Source organism: Scomber japonicus, chromosome 12 (genome assembly GCF_027409825.1).
Source record: "Scomber japonicus isolate fScoJap1 chromosome 12, fScoJap1.pri, whole genome shotgun sequence".
Taxonomy (NCBI): Eukaryota; Metazoa; Chordata; class Actinopteri; order Scombriformes; family Scombridae; genus Scomber; species Scomber japonicus.
The window spans coordinates 24,484,340-24,507,954 of NC_070589.1; the positions used below are offsets into that span (position 1 = coordinate 24,484,340).

The window sequence follows — 23,615 nt, forward strand, 5'->3', positions numbered from 1 at the left end:
ACTGCTGGAGGACAGCAGTGGCGCTGCAGGTTCCCTGCTCAGAGATTGTGGAATGGTCGTCCATAGACCCTCCTCCTCCTCCTCCTCCTCCTCCTCTCCCTCTCTCTGCACTGAGCCCCCCCCCCCCCACTCTGTCGCTCCCTTTTCTCCCCCCCCTCCCCTCCCCTTCCACCCACCCCCCTTAGAGCTTATGTAAACCTAGATGTGGAGCCAGGGCAAGCTGAGGCTATTTTTAGCAGCAGTACTGCAGAGCAGAAAGGGTCACGTGTGCGCACTGAATCAAAGGGAGTATCCCGGCAATGCGCTGTAAACAAAGGGAAGGTCAGTAGCAGAAGGTGAGACACAAAACGCCTCTGTGTTGTTGGCTTTGTGTGTGCGTGTGTGTGTGTGTCTGTGTGTGTGTATGTGTGTGCGTGTGTGTGTGCGCGTACAAGCTGCTACGTACCGCCCCGGCCATACCTTCCCTTTTTCCTTCAATGCCCCCCCCCGACATAAAACACATCATTGCGAGTGTATGAATGCACCCATATGCTTTCCTGCTTGCTCTACCCCCCCCCCCCCCCCACACACACACACACACACATACATAGCTCAACCATTTCTTCCACTGCTAGAGACACACAGAAAGAGAGAGAGAGAGAGAGAGAGAGGGTGGTGGTGTGGGGTTTGGGTGGGGGTGAGGGTGAGGGGGGGGAGTGGCGGCGGCGGCGGCGGCGGAATTGATCAAAGCGGGGGTTTGACACGCGAGGAGACATTTTGCTGTCTAATCATGACAGGGGCTCCCAGCTCCACTCTCCCTCTCTCTCTCTCTCTCTCTCTCTCCCTCTCTCCTATCACAGTGAGGAGCAGCAGACTCGGAGCCGTGCTAAATCCATCAAAAAAAAAGAGAGGAAAAAAAGCACATGACCACGTGTGTTAGCACTGACATTAGCATGTTTTGTATCACATGGAGGGAGCTGGAGGGGGGGAGGTGGAGAGGGGTGGATTTCAACCCTTCAGCTTCTTCTCTGTGTGGTTTTTAGCCTGGTTTTAGCTCAGGTAGCCTACATGCTAACAGTTAGCAATGTCCAGCCACACCCAGGCAAAAAGGTCTCCCTCCTCCTCCTCCTCCTCCTCCTCCTCCTACTTCTCGTCCCGCTACTCAAACAAGCCTCAACTTTCACCTCCTGTGGAATGTGGTCAGAGTGGGTCACGGAGCTATTTTTAGAAAGCTTTTATATATATATATTTATATATATACTTTTTTTTTTTTTTTTTTTCCCTGTCACAGAGGTTTTGTTTGCTCAGACAGTTTGAGCTGTCGGGTGGTTCATCAGGCTGAACGAGGTAGCTCCCAGGCTAACTTTAAGTAAACATTTTGGCTCCAGTCACAATGAGTCTCGGTTCAGGGGTTGGCTGGAGGGAAGGAGGGAGGGAGGGTTTTTTTTTTTTTTTTGGTTTCTGCAGCTTCTCCGTACTGACACCCACTGAAAGCAAAAGAGAGATTTGGACCCCATCTCCAAAGAGAGTGTCCTGACTGGAGAATATGTTATGTAAGAGAGGAGCATCCGGTTCCTCTTTGTGTGTGCATTTGTGGTTCTTCTGAGTGATACTGTGCCCTGAAGCAATATTTATTTAGAAATTTAATACCGTCCACACCTGATGTTTTTACAGCTGCGACGGGTTAAACAAAGGATTAATGTTACTTACATGTTCTTTTTGTTGCACCTTAGAGTCTGATTCATCTTTCAGCGGCTAAAACACGAGCTGAAACATTTCATTCAGTCGTCCGTTAGAAGAAAATGACGTGCAACAGTTTTAATGAGCGTCGTTTTTTTTTAGCAGAAATACGAAATATTGTCTGGAATTTGGTTCTTTTTTTTAATGTTATGAACATATTTATAACATTTTTTAACTGTCACTCAATTAAAACAACCAATTTGATGACCTCCCCTCAGGCTTTAGAAAACTATAATGTTTCACTTTAACTGATTTATCGAGGAATTAACGCAACACTTAAGATGAATTGATACCGAAAATAAAAGGTTTGTCGCCCGTTAGCAGAAAACTATGTGCAACCATTTTGATCAACGTATAATATAAGGTTTAAGTTTGTTGTTGGAGTGTTACTCAGTTAAAACAACCAATTTGATGACCTCACTTTGGGCTTTAGAAAACTATAATGAGTTTTTTTCACTTTGACCCATTGATGGAGGAACCAACCAAACACACAATTGATAATGAAATAATTGAAACCGTATTCTTTTTCACTTTTGACCTTAACGAAAGTATCAAGTGTTTACCGTAATATATGTAATAATCTCTCATAGTAAAAATTGTGAATTGTGCTTTCATTGGATTTTACGACCAAACTAATGCAATCATTAGACAATAAATACAACTCAAATACAACTATATGTATTGTTTGGTTTGCTGCTTCTAATCCAGGATATTCCGAAAAGTGTCGACTCATAGATTAACGGAGAAAACAACCAACAGATGAATCGATAACGATGAAGTTTCACACCTAAAAAGATGATCACTGTTACTGTAAGGATTCAGTGGTGTGATCAGTGTGCGTCCTCTGACCCTGCTCTCACCTGGCCGTGACACTGTGCACTTATTACTCGGCAGAGATAATCACCGACACATCAAATCACTTCAAATCTGTTTCCGCTGATCTGTCAGCATCACCGAAACGACGCAGGAAACTAAACCTGCACTCATCTGTAGACTAAAAAACCTGACTCATTTCTTTATCAGCGCTCTGTAATGAAGGGGTGAGTTAATTTTGGAAATATCTCAAGCATTTCTCTCTCTCTCTCTCTCTCTCTCTCTCTCCCTCTCCCTCTCCCTCTCCCTCTCTCTATATCTATATCTATCTATCTTTTTTTTTTTAATTAGTGTGTCCGAGCCCTTCTCATGGGACTCCTATTGACTCCTCTATGACTTGTAACATCCTTATCAATTATCAGCTCAGCTCTCAACTCGTATAACCCCGGCGCGTCTAGGTCAGGTTTTTTGCAACAGAAACCAGTAACATATATATATATATATATATATATATATATATATATATATATATATATATATATATATATATATATATATATATATATATGAGATCTCGTGTGTGTGTGTCTTTTTATACGTTTTATACAGTACACACACATTACATTCTTCCCCTCTCTGTGAAAATTAGACTTATTTTTGGTTATGTGCTTGAGACGGTGGCACTCTAAAATAATCTGTCTTCATAAGCCCTAAATTTGCTTCTTTTTTTTTGCCCTCCCACCACACACACACACACACACACACACACACAGAGAGAGAGAGAGAGCATGCTTCTGCTTTGTGTTGATGTATGGGAGAGTCTGGGAATGGAAGGATACAAGTGCAGCCTGGCTTAGGAAGAGACGGGGAGATAGAAAAAGAGAGAGAGAGAGCGAGAGAGAGAGGAGTGGTATGGACCGACTGGGGTTGCCATGGGAACCCAGCTGCTAAAAGCAGGCAGGGTCAGTGTGGAAGAGAGGCAGTGTGCAAGCAGGAGCGAAGGGATGCCACCCGGAGGCCAGATAGCGAACTACACAAATAGCGCACACAGTCACACACAGTCACACACACTCAGAGGCCGCCTCACAGCTCGAGTTTATTTCAAAAAGAAAGAAAGAATCGTCATCTTTAATATCTTTAAAAAAGGAAATGTGTACTTTCTTTCCTCTTGTGTCTTATTTTGTTAATTTCCTAAATAATCGCCGGCCCTCTTTTAGCTCATACAGCTCAGGCTCAAGCTTATGCAATCCTCACTGATACTGTAGACCCCCCCACCCCCCCACCCCCACCCTCTCTCTTCTCCTCTCTTCCCCTCCCCCTCCTGTCTGATATTAGTCATTGGTTATCGACTTTTGATTAGGGGAAAAGAGGAAAAGCTCATTTTCACTGGGTCACCGGTTGACTGGCGAGCGGAACAACTAATTTGACATGGGAGGGGTGCTGCGGTTGTTTACGAGGGGGCCGAGAGAATTGAAACCTGCTCGATATTGTTGATCAGAGACTATTTTTACTTTTTTTTTTTTTTTTTTTTTTTCTATTTTTGGCTGCAGACTTTTAAATTCGGCAGCTTGACAGATTAGTTCGTATTGATGTCAAGCTTTGGTTTTATTTTAGAGATCCCCGCCCCCCCCCCCCCCCCTCCTCACCCTCACCCCATAAGTCAAATTCACAGTGAAGAAGAAGAAGAAACCTGCTGCTGCGCCCTTAAAACACTGAATTTTTAGGGGTCTATTTTTAAGCGGAGAGAGGGGGTAATGTAATGGTCCACGTAGACATTGAACAGAGACAAAAGGGCATTACAATGTATTTTACATTTTTATACAACACCTTTCAAAACCATGACTTGATGTGGCCCCTGGAAGGCGAATTGGCGGCCTTGAGATAAAGCAGGCACTTTTGTTTACACAAGATTTGGTTTGACTTTCAGGAGTGTCTCCGTTCTTGCTCCTATATTTAGGAAGTACCCACTGAGCCGTTGATGGATTTGTCTAGTTTCAGATCCATCTCCCAAAACTGCACAGTGTTCCTGTTTGGATGGATGAGTTGAACCCAGGGCTCAGATCTTTCCACCAGGTGACCAGGATCCTGCACAGCTCCACCTTCACTCTCTCCCCTCTCTCTTTCTCTCTCTGTGTTTTTTTTTTTTTTTTTTTTTTTTTGGGTGTCCTGCCTGCCTGCCGCTGCACGTGGCTGTGTGTGCTGCACCAGCTCAATACTTACTGACAGTCTGTGTTATGTGATGAGCTGCTGTGGTGTTGTAGTGCAGCCGGTTGTGTGTGTGTGTGTGTGTGTGTTAGGATACGGGATGGATGTGTTTTGTAACAGGAGACAGACGAGGCATGAAGTTAAAGTGAATAAAATATTAGATTGCTTGTTTGTTTGACAGACGAAGGATTATGTTGCAATATTAAAAGTATGAAAAGTAGAGCTGAAACAATTAATGGATTAGTATATTAACTGGCAACTTTATACTATACTACTATCTTATAATATAATCTGTTTCCAGCTCCTTCAACGTGAGGATTTGCTAATTATCTCCGTTTTGTATTGTTATATTAAATATCGAGGAGTTTGGGACTGATGGGCGTTTAAATTGGTGTTTTTACAAAATTATGAATAGATGACTATATTGGCATATTTATTGATAATGAGAAAGTTAGTCAGTCATTATTTGCGGCCCTGGTGCTAAATTTAGTGCTAAAAGTCTATTTGCTACTTTCCTGTTTTATATTGTTGTACATTTAATATGAAGCACTTTACGACTGATGGTCTAACAAAAAAAGGCGTTTAAATATGTCACCTTGGTGTTTGGGAAGTTATAACTGAGTATTTTTCATTACTACGACTCTATTGGCAGATTCATTGATACGATGAGAAAGTAAGTTGATAGTAAGTCAGTTGTTAGTTGCAAAATTTTAAAGTCTGATTGATGTGATCCTGTTTTGTTTTTTTAATGATATATTTATTTAGTGTCATATTTAGTAACTGCCTGTCATCGCTGTGTCATGTTTCACTTTCAGTTTTCCCGACACTGTGCTCAGTACAGTAACGTTGTGTGATTTTAGTTTTCCGACTTATTCCATATAAATATCGTGGATTATTAAAGTTAATCGTTGACTTTGATTGTGGCGCAAAATAAACATAAACTACAGCTTAGCTTCAGTAAATATATTATATATATAAAAATACGGAAAAGGCCTTTAAATGGAGCTTTATTAGAAGCAATGCGACGCTGCTGCGTTCGTGTCCAGCAGCAAGTTTTAAAGCGCTGTCACCAGGCAGCCGCAGACCAAAGTGAAAGTCCATTATGCTGTAGCCTGAGCGGCTCAAAATATGGAAACTATTGATCGGATCCTCTGCACTGCTAATTAAAGAAGGCCCACTATTTGTAAAAAGTCAACCCAATTATCAAATGAGCACATGAGGCTGGGGCGCTGCTGGTTGGTGTGAAGGTTGCCTGTCTGTCGGAGTCTGTGGGACTTTTTTTTTTTTTTTTTTCACATGTTCCCAAGTGACTCTTGTGGGGTTTTTTTTAACATGTCCGGTCTCATACATTCAGTTTCAGGATTGTCTCTACTTCGCTGTTCACTCATTTATTTTTACGTTCATTTCTTCCTGTTCGTAGCTTTATTGTTTTTGTCGTGGTTCTCCGAAAAGCGACCGAAGAGCTCGTATCGGTGCTCCGGTTCAGGATAAAGCCCCTGTAGAGCTGGGTGACCCATGTCCCCGAGCCCCCGGTATGAAGTGTTTTAATGCCCCCCCACCACTACCACCATCTTCTTCTCTACCCCCTTTCTGCTCAATGGGCAGCAACATGTGACCTGGACCACGTGGGGCTGAAGCCTGAGGCCCCCCCAGCATCAACTGTCCCTCAACATATTGGTGTGTGTGTGTGTTTTATGGAAAGATGAGGCCAACAAAACACAGAAAGACCAGGCCAAGTCAAGTGATACTGTCCACAACAAAGCCTATACATAGCAACACAGACTGGCCCGCAAGAGGAGTACAATGTGTTTTTGGCTAAATACAGAGACAACCCAGCCCTGCAGACAAAGAGAGGGAGAGAGAGAGAGACAGAGAGACAGACTGTAATAGACAAAATAGTAGTGGATTTTTTTTTTTTTTTAAAGATTCAACCTGCCGACAGAGAACAAACAGTCATGAAATAGTAAAACGACTCTTCTTGATGTGGGTAAAAAAGAAAGTACTACTGGATGTATGTGGTTTGACAGTTGTGAAATACACTTTAAAGTAAGAAAAACAAAAAAAAAAGAGTTGAAAGACAATCATAACATTTTACAAATCATACTTTTTTTTAATACCTTGTGTGTTTTTGTGGAGAAGAAAAAAAACAAAAACTGTTGGCCTGTTATCCCTCAAATCCACGTATATTTGCATAAAATGACCACATCACATAAAGATCTCGGATGCCAGCAGGGAGGAAATTGAAGAAACCGAGACAAACCGCAGATTTCCCTGGACATGAAACCCGGCTCGTCTATTTGTAGCACTCGACCAGAACAGCTGTAAGTCGCTGAAAAACTGCACCCAAACCTTTTTGATAAGGCATTATCTGGACGGCCACTCTGTAATCAATGTTATCTTTTTTTTTTTTTTTTTTTTTTTTTTTTTTTTTCACCATTTTTTTTTCTTCCCTGGATCCAGGACCCTTGTTCTTTTCTTTTTCTTTTTTTTCCCCTCGCTGGGTACGAGGACTATATTTGGCTCTCCAGTGCTCTACCAATAGTACTTCTGTCACATGGCAGTCACAAAGCGCTCAGTAATTATAACCTAGCTAGGTTTCTGCAAGGAAGGCTGACTAAAAATACTCTTGCATTGTTGCAGTGATGGGGCAAAAGCTGGAGGATCAGGCTTTTTTGCTGATGTGTTTGTGTGTGTGTGTGTGTGTGTGTGTGTGTGTGATTTTAAATACAGTCTGAAGGGTTTGCGGTTTGTGTCTTAAACCCAGAAAAGCACTACTTTATACATATATATGAAAACCATCATTTTAATCCTATACTATTCATGCTGCTGAGATGATACAGATTAGCGTCTTTATGTGAAGATGATGTGTGTAGGAAACATTTATACAGGAGTGCTGAAATAAAATGGGATCAATCGGTTAGTTGATTGATGTAATTAGTCATGAGGAATGTTTTTTGGTAATAGATTTATTTTTCAGTTGAGTTTTTAAAGCACAAAAATATAAAACATTTGTTTGGTAGAGGAGCACATCTGCATTAAAAAAAAAAACAGGTGCTGACCAAAAAATCTGAATCTGTAAAGGCAGAAAAAAGTCTGCACACTGTAGCTCCCAATGCAGAGAGAATTTAACTCTTGACAGCCCTTCATTTATACCTACAGTATGCAGACTCTTGTACTGCCTTTAGATAGATAGATAGATAGATAGATAGATAGATAGGTAGACTCTATTCATCCTCATTGGGGAAAGTCCAGTAGCTGATACATATACACAAATAAACACACATACATAAATAATATATACAAAAACCCTAAAAGTTAAAAAAACTAGTAAAATATGTAAGAAAATTATGTTAAGAGCAGCAAAAATAATTCATATTGTTGCTGGTCACTATCTTGTAAAGCACAAATACAAACTATTTCCTAGTTTTAAACTTGAATATCTCTGAATGTCTTTATAGGTTTTATATATGTTTAAATACACAGTAGGTTAAAGCTGATAACAGTACGTTGGGTCTTAGGGGGACAGTGGAGGACTTCCTTTTAAGAACTTTTTGGAATGTTATAGATCAAACAATAAACGGAGGACATCATCAGATTGAACCTAAATTTTAAATTGCATTTCCTGCTTCATAAAACATTTAAAAAGTCTTGCCTGCAGTTTTAACAAGAGCTGCCGCCTTCATCTTCCCTTTTTTTTTTTTAACATGCGTTGCTGCGATTAAGAGCGCCACCATCTGTTAACGTGCGACAAGCGGTCTATACCGTTCATGTTTAGGCATCTCCACAGAGGTCAAAGTTCAGGATTCGGGGGTTAAATTAAAAATTAAAAAGGGTCCATCAGCCCAGTTTTGCTGTGTGGCCAAAAAGTAACAACTGTCCAAAGGTTGGGTCGAGTTGTTAAACTAAAGACGAGGTGTGGACTCCTCCTCCTCCTCCTCCTCTTCCTCGTAGCCAGAGAAGAATTGTGGATTAGACCTCTGGACCAGACAGATCACCCTGGGGAGACGACGTGGCACGCATATTTTATCTGGTTAATAAGTCCAGGGTGTAGCATGCACTAAAATAATAAAATAAGCTATTTTTAGGTGGATAATAATAGTTGGTAGACCTGATTATCAAATTTAAAGATTTGATATCAAACCAGCTGATTAGAGCAACATGTACTTCATAAAAGAATCGTCTTGAAAGCTGAAAATATAGTCGTAAAATTCTTTTTTTATTTTTATTTTAAAGCTCCCTCCATGTCCTGTTATACTGTACGTGTTATGTCTGGTCTACTGTATGAACCCTGTGTGAGAAAGTCGAGTGCTCTTTCAGAAATAGCCTCACTTCTCCTTTTGTGTGAGGCAGAAATAAAAAGTCGGTGTGATGAAAACATTGTTGTCAGAGCACATGAGCAGCGTCTCTGTTATCTAATGGCTTATAATGGAGCATTCATTCTGTTATTTAAAGTCCAGATGGGCATGTGTGTGTGTGTGTGTGTGTGCTTGTGGTGTGCTTGTGTGTGTGTGTGTGTGTGTATGTGTGAGATGTGCTACTTTTTTTGGGGCTGTGTTAAAAAAAAAAAAAAAAAAAATGCAGCCAAACTATACAGCAACCTGAACCCTGATGACTAATCTTATGTGCATCAGGTTTCTGCTGTTGTGCAGCCATGTTTTTTGCTGTCTTGTGACATCTTGAAGCCACAGAGACGGTTTGGGTGAAAAATGAACGATGGTGAGATACAGCAGACACTTTCCTAACATCTGTATCCTTTATTAACTCTTAATCTGCTCCCAAAGAAACCTGATGCACACTTTAATATTCCCTTATAGAAAATACACATTGTACTATTCCCTCCTTACAAGCTGGTCCATGCTGAGCCTGATTTTCATTCAAGTGTAATTCAGGGTAGTAAACTTACATTTTTTGGCACCTTTATGAGACTTTCAAGCGTATGTTGGTTATTTTTTGAGAGTAAAGCATTTACATTTGGTGCTGGCAAACATTTTTGTACCACGACTACTTTCAAGGACATTTTTGCTTTGGGCCTCTGTTAATTTCTAACCCTGTTGTGGTCCGCTGCTGCTCTCATGCTAACTGAAAGCTAAATACCCTAAAACGCACTGAAGAGGCTCTCTGAATGTTACATGCACGACGTATGCTTAATGTAGACGATTGCATCAAACACATTTCAAGCGATATTTCCTCACAAGACTTTGAATGCATCTTTTTATTCAGTTTATATGAATTCTGGTTCTTAAACCGGCGTGTTGGAGTCTTTAAACTGTGTGATCCAGATCATCCAGGGGGCCCGTGTGACTGCGTGTCCCCAGTCTCGGTGTCCTGAGCCTGCCTGCTGTGCTGCAGAGAGGCCCAGCTGCTGCTGCTGCTGCTGCTGCTGCTGCTGCTGCTACTGCTGCACATGCTCTCAGTAGTGAAGAGACGGCAACAGCAAGCTGTCTAACCTCCACAATAACTGCCTTATGTAATCACTCTGGCTAGAGACAGACCAAAATAGCCCAGACTGAGCAGCCCTGCCCTCTTGTGGCGACCAGCCGCCTCAGCACCGGGCCTACAGAGCCGAGCCTCTACGGGGAGTCAGACATGGCGGCTGCCACTCGCAGCACTCACTGTAGCTCACATGAACATCTGAATGTGGAGCGCCTGCCGCACATGAGATGGTTTTAATGCATGATGGAGCTCACATGTGATCAGATTAGAAGGTTTTTGTTGTATTTGAAGTGAATTGTTTGTTTAGTGAAAGTGGATTTTGGTTTGAGGCTCACTCTATATTAGTTGGTTTGTGTGTTGTTGATTCAGACTGTCAGGCTTGTAAAAATGATTTTAGAGATCAATATTTATAGAGACAAATCTCATTAATGTCCCAGTTTTCATAAATGATGACACTGAATTGTTTCTTGTTGTTGAATCTCAATAAGTTCGGTGTTCCTGCAGCTTTGAGATACATTTTATCACATATTTTAACATAATGGTGTACATTAAGACAAGAAAAAGGAAGGAAACAAAACAAACATGGAAGAGAAATGGATAAACTTTACTGTAAAATCTAAACCTGTTTCTGTTTCTGTTTTCTTCAGTTTCCTGGACAGAATTGACTCTGTAAGACAGAGCGACTACACACCAACGGACCAGGTCAGCCCTCCTTCTTGTGTCTTCATGTGTTTCCAAAGTTTTTTAATCACCTATTGAAATCTTGATCTTTTTTATTTCTTCTGATCTGGATTGCTCTGTTTCCGTCTTCCACAGGACCTGCTACGCTGCCGAGTGTTAACTTCAGGGATTTTCGAGACGAGGTTCCAAGTAGACAAAGTGAACTTTCAGTAAGTCGTTGGGTCATAAAAACACATGATGAACACATTATCAATAAATCACTGTAACTTCTGATTACATCCACTCTTTGGTAACATGTACATTAGCAACTTATAAAACCTCTAACCTTTAAAATAGCTTTATCTACATCTCCTTTAATATTATAAGGGGTGATTTTTTTTTACAGATGACTGTATGCCGGTACAGTCTTCTAATTAAAAGATATAACTGAACATCAGTATGAGAGAAGGTAGCAAGAAGTGACTTAAAACTGTATGTCAGACTTACATGATGCTGATTTTTACTTTTACTTTTATGCAATTTTGTGATTTATTATTTGAAACCTAAATAACAGCATTAATTCTATTATCTCTGTCATTGAAATTGAATATAATTTTCAGGGTTAGTTAGTAACTAATTCAGAAATGTAGGTCACATTTTTAAATCTTATTTTTAGATGTAGAGACGTCAAAAAGTCCAATGATATTAAAACAGGATTTATGTTAACAAGCTTTATGTTAACAGGCTGTATATTAAGGCTAATATGAAGGTATGTGAACTTTTTAGTGCCCCAGACTCTCCCGCGTCTGTTACCAAACCTAACCCATTGTACCAGTATTACTGGTTGAGAACGCCCTCTCGGGTGTTCCTGCTATATTTACCGTTCCCTTGTGTTATAAGAGCCAGTAATGTCGTAATGTTCGTACCCTGTAACCGCAACGCACCCTTAAACAAAACACCGAATCCCACAAACTGGCTCGGTGGCAGAAAGCTAAGTGCCTGAGATGTAAAATGAATCCTCTGCGGTCCACCGGTGTGACTTGTGAGCCAGCTGAAAGTTATTGACCATTGGTCGCAGTTATAAGAGCAGCCAATAAAGGTTAGAGTAAATGTTTTGTAACTGCTTTGATGATGTCAGATGAGATGACCCACTTCCGCAAATGGCAGACACAACAGACTTATTCTACCCTCTGAAATGGGTCTTTGTATCAAATTATATCATCCTGAATGATTGATAAAAAAAGCTCTGGGACATGACTTCCCTTTGGGTGTGCATTTTTCATCATTTAGCTTTGATGACTTCCTAACATCCAGGCAGGGTCACGTAGGGAACTGTGCGAGTGCAAATAATGCTGTTATACATATTATTTATTCTGTAGTACATTATTCATTCATCTAGTTTGAGTTTTTTTACAAGACAGAACTAAAGAGGAGAAGATTGATCTTAAAACAGAAACACAATCAGATGTGACGATCTGATTTCTTTTTAATAATCTCAAAAATAAAATTGGCCCTTAAATATTTCAGTCCAGCCGACGACAGTACAACATGTACCTGACGTCCTCAGCGCCCGTCCCACCACAGATGTGAACTCTTTGACCAGCAGAGGGCAGCAGTGAGTGTGTTGTTGTGTCTCTTCATGTCTGACCTAGTATTCTGCCTCTCCTCCACAGCATGTTTGATGTTGGAGGCCAGAGAGATGAAAGGAGAAAATGGATCCAGTGCTTTAACGGTGAGACTTTTTTCAGCCTTTTGTTCTTCTTGTTTTCCTTTAAATAGCCACATCATGCGTCGTCTTCGACCAGAAACACATCCTCCCTCCTTCCCTCCCTCTCTCCCTCCCTCCCATCGCATCTCATCTGTCTCAGAAGTCTTTCCTGCCGGCTCCGGTGTCACGTCACCTCCTTCTTTTTTTTTTGTGTCTTATTCCTTCACAAATCTGTGATGATGTCTGATTTAGTCTACCTCTGCTCTCCTCCCAGACGTCACTGCTATCATCTTCGTGGTGGCCAGCAGCAGCTACAACATGGTAATAAGGGAAGACAATAACACCAACAGGCTACGGGAAGCCCTGGACCTCTTCCGCAGTATTTGGAACAACAGGTGAGTCTGAAATGTGAATAAACTTTGAGCTGAGCAGTTGATTTTAGGTCCTTGAAGACTCTCTGTTGAGTCATTCATACTTTTTTAAAAAATTGTTTATCTTCATCTTGAAACGTTCAGGTGGTTTGAAGTCTACGGCATGATGAATCCAAATCACTGGTCTGGTGTTTAGATTGAAGGTTTTAATTCAAACTGATCCACACATCAGTCCTGTGGTTTCAATTCACCCTTCTCTAGATATGATGCTATTGTTTAGATAAAAAATTGATTCTTCTAACAGTTTAAAAATTAAATTTGTGCCGATGCTGCAACAAAAACCTCCATATGGAATGTGAATGACCAACGTAACCTAGATTCATTTCATCTTCAAAGGGTGTGTTTTTTTTAAACTGTCTTATAACAATCATCAGGTGCCCAAATGAACATTGACATATGATTTTCTTGCTATAATCATTCCTCCTTTTCATACTGACCATTAGAAGATCAGTGTAAGTGATGGAGGACAAAATCCACAATCCTTCTGTTTAAAGATGATTAAAAGCTCATTTGAGGCTTCAGTCGTCCAAATGACTCAAAAACAAGTAGACATCTTTCAACATTAGTCTCTTCAGTGTCAGATTTCCTCTTTTTGTCACTGTTCTTCCTCTTCTCTAGACAAACATGACTTACAATGTAAACATAGCTGGAGAGGATCTTCTAATGTTGTAAAGTATGAACAGAAGGAATGATGATAGTGAGCAAAACCTTTATGAATGACACAATAAATGAAAAAAGTCCATCTCTGAACAAGCTATGCAACATAATGTGTGTTTTTAATGACGATCACCCTTTCCTTGTTCTCTTCCAGTACTTCTCCATCTATTCTATTCTTCTACACATCTGAATGTTTCCTAACGCTGTTTCCTGTGTGTGGATTTGTTTTTCAGATGGTTACGTACTATATCGGTCATATTATTCCTGAACAAGCAGGACATGCTGGCTGAGAAAGTATTAGCTGGAAAATCCAAAATTGAAGACTACTTCCCCGAATATGCTCGCTACACCATACCAAATGAAGGTTTGTGCACCACTGAAATACACCATTATTAAATGGCGGAGCCAGTGGGGGGGGGGGGACAGAGGGTGCGGCCGCCCCGGGCCCACGATTGCAAAAGGGCCCACCGCCAGACTGATGAAGGAACCAAAAAAAAAAAGGAAAAGTTAAGTCCAAAATCGGACTCTAGCGCAGCAGGTGCGCTATAGATAGCGGAAAGAGCAAGAGCAGAGGAAGAATGTTGTGGCCTCTTGTGTTCCTCTCACGAACTTCTTCCGACCAACTCAACCCTCCACATCCAGCCAGTGTCTTGTTGCTGATAGCTCTCGCCAAGTTAGCAAGGAATGTGCAGCTAGCTCCAAGGAGACAGGTGATGAGGAGACAGGGAAAGAGGATGGTGATAGCGGTGAGGATGAGTTGAATGAGGGCACAGCTGTAGTTAGTGATGAAAGTGGAGTTGATGATCATCATGATGATAATGGCAGGCTTATGGAAACTTCTGCTGCAGAACACCCCTGAATCTGATCAATGTGTGTTGGTTTCAGACACTACAACATGCTGGCCATGGTGCTTTATTAACACACCTCGTACCCACATTCTTGTTCTGTCCTTCTGTCTCTGTAAGTGTCCCTTTATTACGGCTACTGATTGATCAGCCGTCTCACTGCAGGCTATCACTGCACAGCGTCTAATGTCGGATGCTGTTTACTTTGTTTGATGATGATTGTTTGTTTATGATTGTTTACAATTAATAATTAAATTTGAATGATCCAAATTCGCCCAATCTGTGAATATCCACAATTAAATCAGCCATCCACATACCTCTAGCTTGTTGGGGTTGAATATTAATTCAAATGAAATTAAATGCAATTGAATAATGTCTTTATTATCATTTAAAAACAAAAATTAAAATGAATGACTGGTAAAAATAGAATATAAGCGGATTTTTATGACCCTGTCAGTCAAAATGATGAAAAGTCTAGTGCAACCTCTGCTGCACAGTGTCTTCCGTCGGATGCTATTTACTTTGTTTTACATAGTATATGATTGTTTAGGAAGCAAATTGAGTCTCTTTCGTTAATCTATGATTTTATTGCATATTTTATGGTTCAAAGTAAGTTTTTTCTTTTTCTTTTTGGTGATAAATCAGTTTATTCAGTCTCTTTGGACAGCAACCAGATAGCCTACCGCAGATTAGATCCAAGGTGAACTGTTAACTGCACAGCAGCTTTTGGATCCTTATTAGGTTCCAAACTTGTCTCACCTCTGAATGAATCCAAAAAGCAGACTCAGTGTGTAAAATCACACACAGGTGCAGCAATAAACCGTTTCCATTGGGTTCTGTGTAAAAAGCAAACGTGACTTAATGGCAGACCTTCTGATAAGGCTCTGATGTAGGTTCCTTCTATAAAAGCGGCTCATCTTGCATCTCGATACAGCCAATAGTATATAAGGGCCCACTAGAAGTCCCCGCCCCCTCTGACGAGCCACTGGATCCGCGCCTGCTTCAACATTTAGTATCTTTTTATGTCTGATTGTGTTAACGGCGTCTCTGTTGTTCTTTCAGCAACTCCTGAACCCGGTGAAGACCCAAGAGTGACGAGAGCGAAGTTCTTCATCAGAGATGAGTTTCTTGTAAGTATACAACTGAATCAGTGTCCAGCTGTGATTAGCTTCGTCCTGTTCATTCATAACTTTACTCACCGCTGCTGAATTCACGGCAAATACAGCTGCCAACTGTGCCGTTCATGACAGTTTGAACTTGATAAACCGTGATGGCACGTTTTCTGCCAACGAGTTGCTAACATTAGCAACTTTAGCTTTTAGCAGCCCGTCATGTTGCTGTACATCCTACCTGTGAGCGATACAGATGGGCGGCTAAATCAGTCAAAATAATCACTCAATCAATCAAACTTTATTCATATAGCACCTTTCATTTAGGTTGATGAAGTTCAAAGTGCTTCATAGTTGATTGATAAGCTGATAATAAGACAGAACTAGTGTAGACCGAAGACAACATAAAGAAAATGATAAAAATGTAAAGATGATTAAGATTAAGGATACAATTAAATCAAATCAAATAAATAAGAGATTAAAAGAAGCAAGTGAGAATACTAGAAAGAGTTCATTATAGTTAGATAAACAATTTAGGTTAACAGATAAAAAAAGACCAAACTAAAGTAAAATGAAATAAAAGAGATCAAGTTTAATAAAAGTAACTAACACTAAGTTAAAAAAGAAACAGAAGAATAAAATCAATATGAAGATAAAACCTTTGTGCCCTTCATACAGTCACATGAGCTCAAGGCCCACTTACTGGTTTTCTGGGGGGATTTTAACCACATGTCACTGTCATCCTCAGCCGACAGAGGAGATTCAGTTTCAATTCAGTTTTATTCACAGAACACTTTTTAATATATATTCATTTGTTGAAGCTGTCAGAAATGAACACTGATGCTCAAATCACATATTTATATTCATATATTTATACTATTAGTAGTTTTAACATTTTAACATTACGTAATGCTACTTCTTTATTTTTATATCAAACTGGTGTTTGTCACAAAGTTGAGCTCACGCCCTTCTGTCCCGTAACAAATTGCACAATTTCCTGATATTTTACTTCCACTGTAGAGCTGTAATGACTCACATCACTCGCCTTAACCATATTAAACACTGCTCTAATTCTGTTTAGTGTAATGAATCTGTTCAGGGCTGCAGTAAGGCCAACACAGCCCAATGTTTACTATTGGATGCTTTTCTGATCACTTCAGCCATATTTAGCATCATTAGCTTTAGAAACTGTAAATCTGTTTCCAGGTGGTACAATAGAGAGCACATGGAGCATCAGCTGCTGTCATGTGATCAAGTAAAGCGTTTGAATCATTTGTGAAGTCAAAACAACATGAAGTGATTCAGTTTCTGTGATTAAAGTGAAGCTCGTCATCTGTTCCCATTTGGTTTGAAAATCATAGATGTTAAAAGATGTTAAAGTGCTCAAATCAGTCAAAGCTAAACTAAAGGACGAGAGAAGCAATATTCAGCATTTTTCTTACTGAGAATAAATCAAATGAAAAGACTCAAACTAAAATGAATTGATCCTCTGAACACGTTCTGCTGTGCTGACATAGTGTACAGTAGTTAAAACTCATCAGTGAGCCGCACTGCGTCCCATCATCACCACAAACACGACTACTCTAGTTTACTTTGAGTCATTCGCTCCTTCCTGCCGCCAGAAATACTCACCAAAATGTGTATTTATCCGCAGCTGAAAAAAGTCCCCCAACAAATGCGCCATTTACTGCTGTTTGAGTTTCAGGACATTACTGAGTCTCTTTTTAAAAATCAAACTAAGTATTTGTGATCGTTAAAAGTGTCTTAAGTAGGCTCGGAGATGAGGGACAGAGAAGGTGGACGAACACATTATTGGTTTGAGTCTTTTAGGATTTGTTGATAATAAGAAAACTAAAGACTAACAGCAGGCTTACCCTTAAAGATATCATGCTCATTCTCAGGTCTATATTATTATTCTTGTATGATTCATAGTTATTTATCTTATATTCTCTCTTTATGGAAACACAGAATATTTTAACCCTCAATTTTGACTTGCAGGCAGTGATTTACAAACTTTCACCTCAAGTTTTGGAAGTTTGACTGTGTTTAATACAGATGTCCGACATCATAATGGTATAAAAATAACAGAAAAATCACAAAAAGCATAATATGTCCGTGTTGAAAGGATGCTCAGACCAAAGATGGGGAGATCATTGGGCCGACACACAGTGGGCCGTCATGCCTGTTATTCCCCCTGAACTATAAAAAGGAGAAGAGGAAAAATAATCTAATCCTAATTCAACAAAACAAAAACAAAAAGTAGAGTACTGACAATCTATATCCCAAATTAAAATATTAAACTAACAAAATAAAAGAAAACAGCAGCACTGAAATCACGCTAAAGGAAAACAGGAAAAGGTTCCCTTGATCCGTGTTACGGGCAGCGACTACAGAGAGAGAACGAGGATTCCTCCAAACCCTGTTTTTCAGAAATGAGTAGTTGAGTAGTTACCTGCAGGCTCGGAGATGAGGGACAGAGAAGGTGGACTAACACATTGTTGGTCTTTCATGAGATTTGTTGACAATAATAATAAAAAAAAAACTTTATTTTTAAAAGGATTTTAAAGGTCTAAATTTTTATTATGGTATGATTCACAGTTCAAATCTCCTTATTTATCTTATATCATGTCTTAAAATCTTGCTTTATAAGAAATGATCTCTCTTATAAATCATGTCAGTATCCATGAAAAACACCTGAACTCAGATTTTGGTGCTTAATGGGAACACTTACTCTAACAGCTGAAAACATTGGTTAGGAAATTAGAAAAGTAATGAAATGTAATAAGTTACATTGCTTTGATTAAGTAATTGAATACATTACTTATTACATTTGATATAAAGTAACTAGTAATCTATAACCTATTATATTTCTAAAGTAACCATCCCAACCCTGGTTATATGTGTGTATATATATGTTTATATTGCATTTGCATCACAGCAAATATCTGCATCCTCTCCCCCTCCTCAGCGGATCAGCACTGCGAGTGGCGACGGCAGACACTACTGCTACCCCCACTTCACCTGCGCCGTGGACACAGAGAACATCCGGCGGGTGTTCAACGACTGCCGGGACATCATCCAGAGAATGCACCTGCGGCAGTACGAACTCTTGTGATGGGACCGCCTCCGTCAGCCTTTCTGTGTTTTTTCTCCACCATTCTGCATCCTTGACGAACCCTTCCTCCTCCTATTTCTCCTCCTCCTCCTCCTTTATCCACTACCCTCCTCCTCCTCCTCCTCCTCCCTCAAAGTAACCCTCAACACCTCCCTTCCCCACTGACCACCCCTCCTGTCGAGGACTATGAAGTACTACTGAAGTGTGTCAAATCCTCTTCCTCTTCTTAACTTCTTAGCTTTTTGTACGTTTTTTTTTTTCTTCTTTTTTTTTTCTCTCTCTGAGATTCATCCCCATTTCACCGATATGTAAAAGGAAGGTTGGGGAACAAAGTTGTTGAGTGCCGCTATTTTTTTTTTCTTTTTCTTTTTAATCCTTCCTTTTTTGAATGCCTTGATTTTTGTCATTCCACTAAGCCTTGGGCTACCTCCTCTTTTTTTTGCCCCTTTGTGTCCTTCTGGGTTTTTTTTTTTGTTGTTTTTTTTTTTTGGCTTTGTCATTGGACCTGGACTGGTGGGTGTGGGTGCATGAAACACACCTACGGGACCTCAGTCCTGTAGGTGTGTGTGTGTGTGTGTGTGAGTGTGTGTGTGAGAAAGAGGGATGATGATGATGATGAGGGAGGATTTGCCATGTGTGAGGTGTGAGGAAGTGTCTGTGTGTGTGTGTGTGTGTGTGTGTGTGTGTGTGTGTTTATGTTTGTCACCACCATGACCTTTTACCCCTTCCTTTTACCCCCCTAAATCTTCCTCCACCCCTTTTTTTCATTTTTTTTATGCCCCATCACCCCCTCCAACTTTAACAGCTCCTCTGCTCCTCCTCTCTCTCTCTACGTGGACGACGACCGACTGGACGCCCGAGATAAAAAGAGAGAGAGAGAGAGCGAGAGGGACAGGAGAGGACGGAGGGGGAGAACCGAGTGGATGAAGAGATAAATGCACTTTGCATCAGGTTCCTTAATAACTTTTTTTCGGTTGTTGTTTTTTTTTTTTTGTTGTTGTTTTTTTTTTTCTCCAGAGGAAGCATACACACAATGTAGCATCACAATATTTATTACCCTGTCACGATGTTAGCTTGTTGCCGAGCTGCAGGGTGGACCGAGCAGCCGAGAGACATGTGGAGCGATTTAAGAAAAAAAAACAAAAAAAAAACACAAAAAAAAGAAGAGAAAAAGAAAAAAGGAAAAAAAAGAGAGGGAGGGGCGGGAAATTATTAAAATTTACACGACGACATGAAGAAGAAGGATTTCAAATGAAGAAATGAAGGAAAAAGGGACTGAGCTCTCTGCACCTTAGCCCTGCCTCCACGGACTCGGACCTGCCTCCTTTTTTTTTTTTTTTTTTTTCTCTTCTTCTTTTTTTTTTCTTTCTTTCTTTTCCACACAAACCATCCTTTTAGCCTAGAGATACTGATGGGGAGGGGAGGGGAGGGGAGGGGAGGGGAAGAGAAAAATGTATTGTTCTCCTTTTTTTTTCGGGTTTTTTTTTGTTGAACTTGTACACTGTGCAAGGTTGAATTATCCTGTACAGACTGTAAAATGTAATATTATTTTGTACAACTTAATTGAAAGAAAAACAAATCTACTTGTAGATCTTTGTGCCTTGATTATGGCTGTACCTGTAAATGAGCTCAGATGTAAGTATGTTTTCGACTGCGCTGTACAGCTTGATGTCAAAACTCTATCGGCAGCGGAAGACTGCGGGTAGGGGACTTTCTCTGTAGAGTTTAGTTTTTTCTGGTTTATAAAAAAAAAAAAAAAAAAAGGAAATGCTGTTTAGTAAAAAATAAAAAATAGGGAAAAAATCCTAAAAACCTGTATACATTATGCAAATTAACCACTTACCTGCAGTGAAGACCAGATGTTGCAGCGCCATGCCTTTTTTTTTCTTTTCTCTTTTGGTTTAATTTTTGTTTTTGTTTTTTTTTCTGTTTCCTCCTTTTTTTTTCTTCTTCTTTTTTTTTGAATTTCACAGCTTTAAAAACAAAACATTGGAAATCCATTGAAAGTGTCCAAATTGCAACCTGGTGTTGTTTTAATAGGAACCAACGTTTTTTCGATATGAAGTGTGTCTGAGATCTGTACTGATGTGCGTGCCTGTGCGCATGTGTACATAAAGACAAACATAGACTCACAGACGCATTGTGTGTGCGTGCGTACGTGTGAGGGCGAGTGTGCGTTGTGTGTAAAATTTTATAAATGTATGTACATGTAAATTTATAGGTCTATATAAATATATATGTACAATTATACATGTTTAATTATGTGTGTGCCTAGGTGTACATACCTATGTATGTATACGGTAAATATGTATACATACACACATAGGAAAGCATGTTTAGAATGGAGATGAATAAATGAGAGCGTGCAATATTAGTAATTCTTTGGTCCTTTGGAGCCATACCCGATGGCACAGGCACTATGAATGTGTGAGCAGCACCCAACAAGACAAGCTCTTCTCCTTGTACAAACAGCATCAGCCTTTTCTTCTGCTACAGTACACGTCTATCCCCAAAAGAGAGTGAACTGACTGGAGGTGCAAAAACCTTGTTTGGCCTGGGAGGATGATTAAATGACATTTTTATTTTCTTTAAATAAAGAGGCACATTAGAGGACTTTGCTTTATTTCCATCTTGGTGTCCAGTTGTGTCCACATTTGTTTGTTTTTTGACGCTGCAGCCGAGCAGCGCTGAGGTTCATGAGTGTAACTGTTGTGTACTTTGAGTATTTCCATTTTATGTTACTGTACACTTTACACCACTTACATTTCAGAGGGAAATATTACACTTATAATCCACATTTATATGACAGCTTTAAGTTCCAGCTACAGTTCAGAAACATACAGTAAACATATGAATTATTAAGTTAAATAAGATGAAACCAGTCGATCCTAACTTCTTTTACTCATGTTTCATCAATATTAAACATTTAATGACATATTATTTATTACTTTATTGTCCTAAACAGGCAGTTGGCTGATGATTCGATATGATATGATTGATACATTAAATTACAAAAATTAGCTTTAATTTAACATATTTTAGCTCCAAAAGGTAAATTTAACCAACAGTATAAACACAAACAAAGATTAGAGAAAGGTATACAATACAAAGTTGTATATAAAGTAGTTAAAAAGAGCTCAGATTAACAATCTAATGTTATTATAATAATAAATCACTGATACTGTGAGTACTTTTACATTTGATGCTTCAAGTACATTTTAGATGAAGGACCTTTCTGGAGTATTTGACATGGTTTTATTTAAAGGTCTGAGTACCTGTCCCACCACTGAGGGGGCTCACAGTCTGTAGATCTGTGAGGGTGAGCAGGTCGTGGTGCATTCAGGGTCTTAATTATTTGATGTGTCGTAGTATGAAAAGCACAGATGTTAATAATAATATTAAAGAAGGCTCTGTTGTATTGTTAAGTAAACTATAGTCACATTCAGACATTGTTCATTTTATTATTTACACTTGTGCTTTTCCTGCTGTGACACGTCAACAAGAGCAGGATTTAAAGAGTGTGCCTCTCAGGTGTTTTCAGTTTCAGGCTGATTGGACCTCTGCTCAGCTCAGAGAGACAAGCCCACATGACTCCTTATGTCTAATAATGATAATGTCTGTGTCCCATTTCATACTGCAAACTGTTGTGTTCACATGGGAAATTTAAAAGTTTAAATGAAGTAAACTCAACAAATTCAGTATGCTTACTAAAGAAAATGTAGGGCCTCACAGGTTGAAAAAAAGCCTTAGATTAATTGTGTCAGGTGGTGAAGAAGCAGCAGCAGCAAAACCTCAGAAAACAACAAATAACTTAGGTTTTAGTTTTTTAAAAGTCATATTTTTGTCTCATTTTGAAGTTCAGTCCAGAGTGTCGTGATAAAGTTTCAGTTTGACGTTCAACAGCAACAATTATCGGTATCATTTCCAGCCAGTGAAACACGTCAGGCTGCAGCTAATTTAAATATTTTCATTATCAATTTATCTACAGATTATTTTCCTAATACACCAAAGAGTTTTTTTTGGCTATAAAAGGTCTGTTATTAGTGTCACACTTCCAGAGGTGACGTCTTAAAATGTCTCATTGGGTTTGATTTTGGGACACAGATAATAATAAAAGTTTAATTTGTCCCTCGAAGATGAAAAACAGCAGAGTGACGAAGACGTCGGTCAAACAGAATAAATGAAATCACCTGTGTGTGTTTAGCGCTGATTTATGCTGGTCTATATAAAAGAAGGTTTGGTAACAATTTAGGGAATAAAACATACAATACAAAAATATACAATATATCACTTTACTTTTCTTATTTGATCATTTTACTCCTCAAAACAGTGAACATCAATCTGACTAAACTTAATATAGAAAATAATAATACTCCAGTTTATCTTTATCAAAATAAAAGCATTTGAAGTTTATTTGCACAATATTAACATGTGATGTGATGCACTAAATTATCATGTTATGTCTTTTTTCCTCTTAATGCTGAGCTGCAACGATTAGTCCATCGACTGATTGGTCAACAGGTCATTTTGATATCTGATCGAGTCAGTTATCAATCAAAAATGAATCAAAAATGTGTTTTTCTGTTTCCAGCGCTGTTTTTCTCTGTTTTACATCATTTAATTAAATTTAAATTGGTCAGACTGAACTGTTCACAATTTTACAAAAACTAGACATTTTATAGATTAAACTCTAAACTCTTAAAGTAATAGATAGTTGATGCTCTATTCTTGACTAGCAGTGCATCAATACTTGACAAATCAGTTATTCTTTAAATCTTTGCAAAAAATAACTTAAATCCACTATTATCATAAAGCAGACGTCCTAAAACACCTGAAGACATGCAGCAGAAAAGAAGTACATCCCACTGTATAAATAATAAGACAAAATCTCTGATAAATGTGTATTATTTCAATTTATGT

General features: G+C 39.3%; 1 protein-coding gene across 2 annotated transcripts in view; it reads left to right on the top strand.

The window, feature by feature from the left end:
• The window catches only part of LOC128368834 (guanine nucleotide-binding protein G(olf) subunit alpha), a 50,718-nt gene extending 29,394 nt beyond the window's left edge, over positions 1-21,324 (top strand). For both annotated transcript variants that reach the window (XM_053329720.1, XM_053329721.1), the window contains exons 6-12: positions 10,818-10,872; positions 10,987-11,060; positions 12,504-12,562; positions 12,813-12,933; positions 13,860-13,990; positions 15,534-15,601; positions 18,549-21,324. In XM_053329720.1, the coding sequence (XP_053185695.1) occupies positions 10,818-10,872; positions 10,987-11,060; positions 12,504-12,562; positions 12,813-12,933; positions 13,860-13,990; positions 15,534-15,601; positions 18,549-18,695 (655 nt within the window). In that variant the 3' untranslated portion in view covers positions 18,696-21,324. The remainder of the gene's footprint in view (positions 1-10,817; positions 10,873-10,986; positions 11,061-12,503; positions 12,563-12,812; positions 12,934-13,859; positions 13,991-15,533; positions 15,602-18,548) is intronic.
• Positions 21,325-23,615: the final 2,291 nt, after the last annotated feature.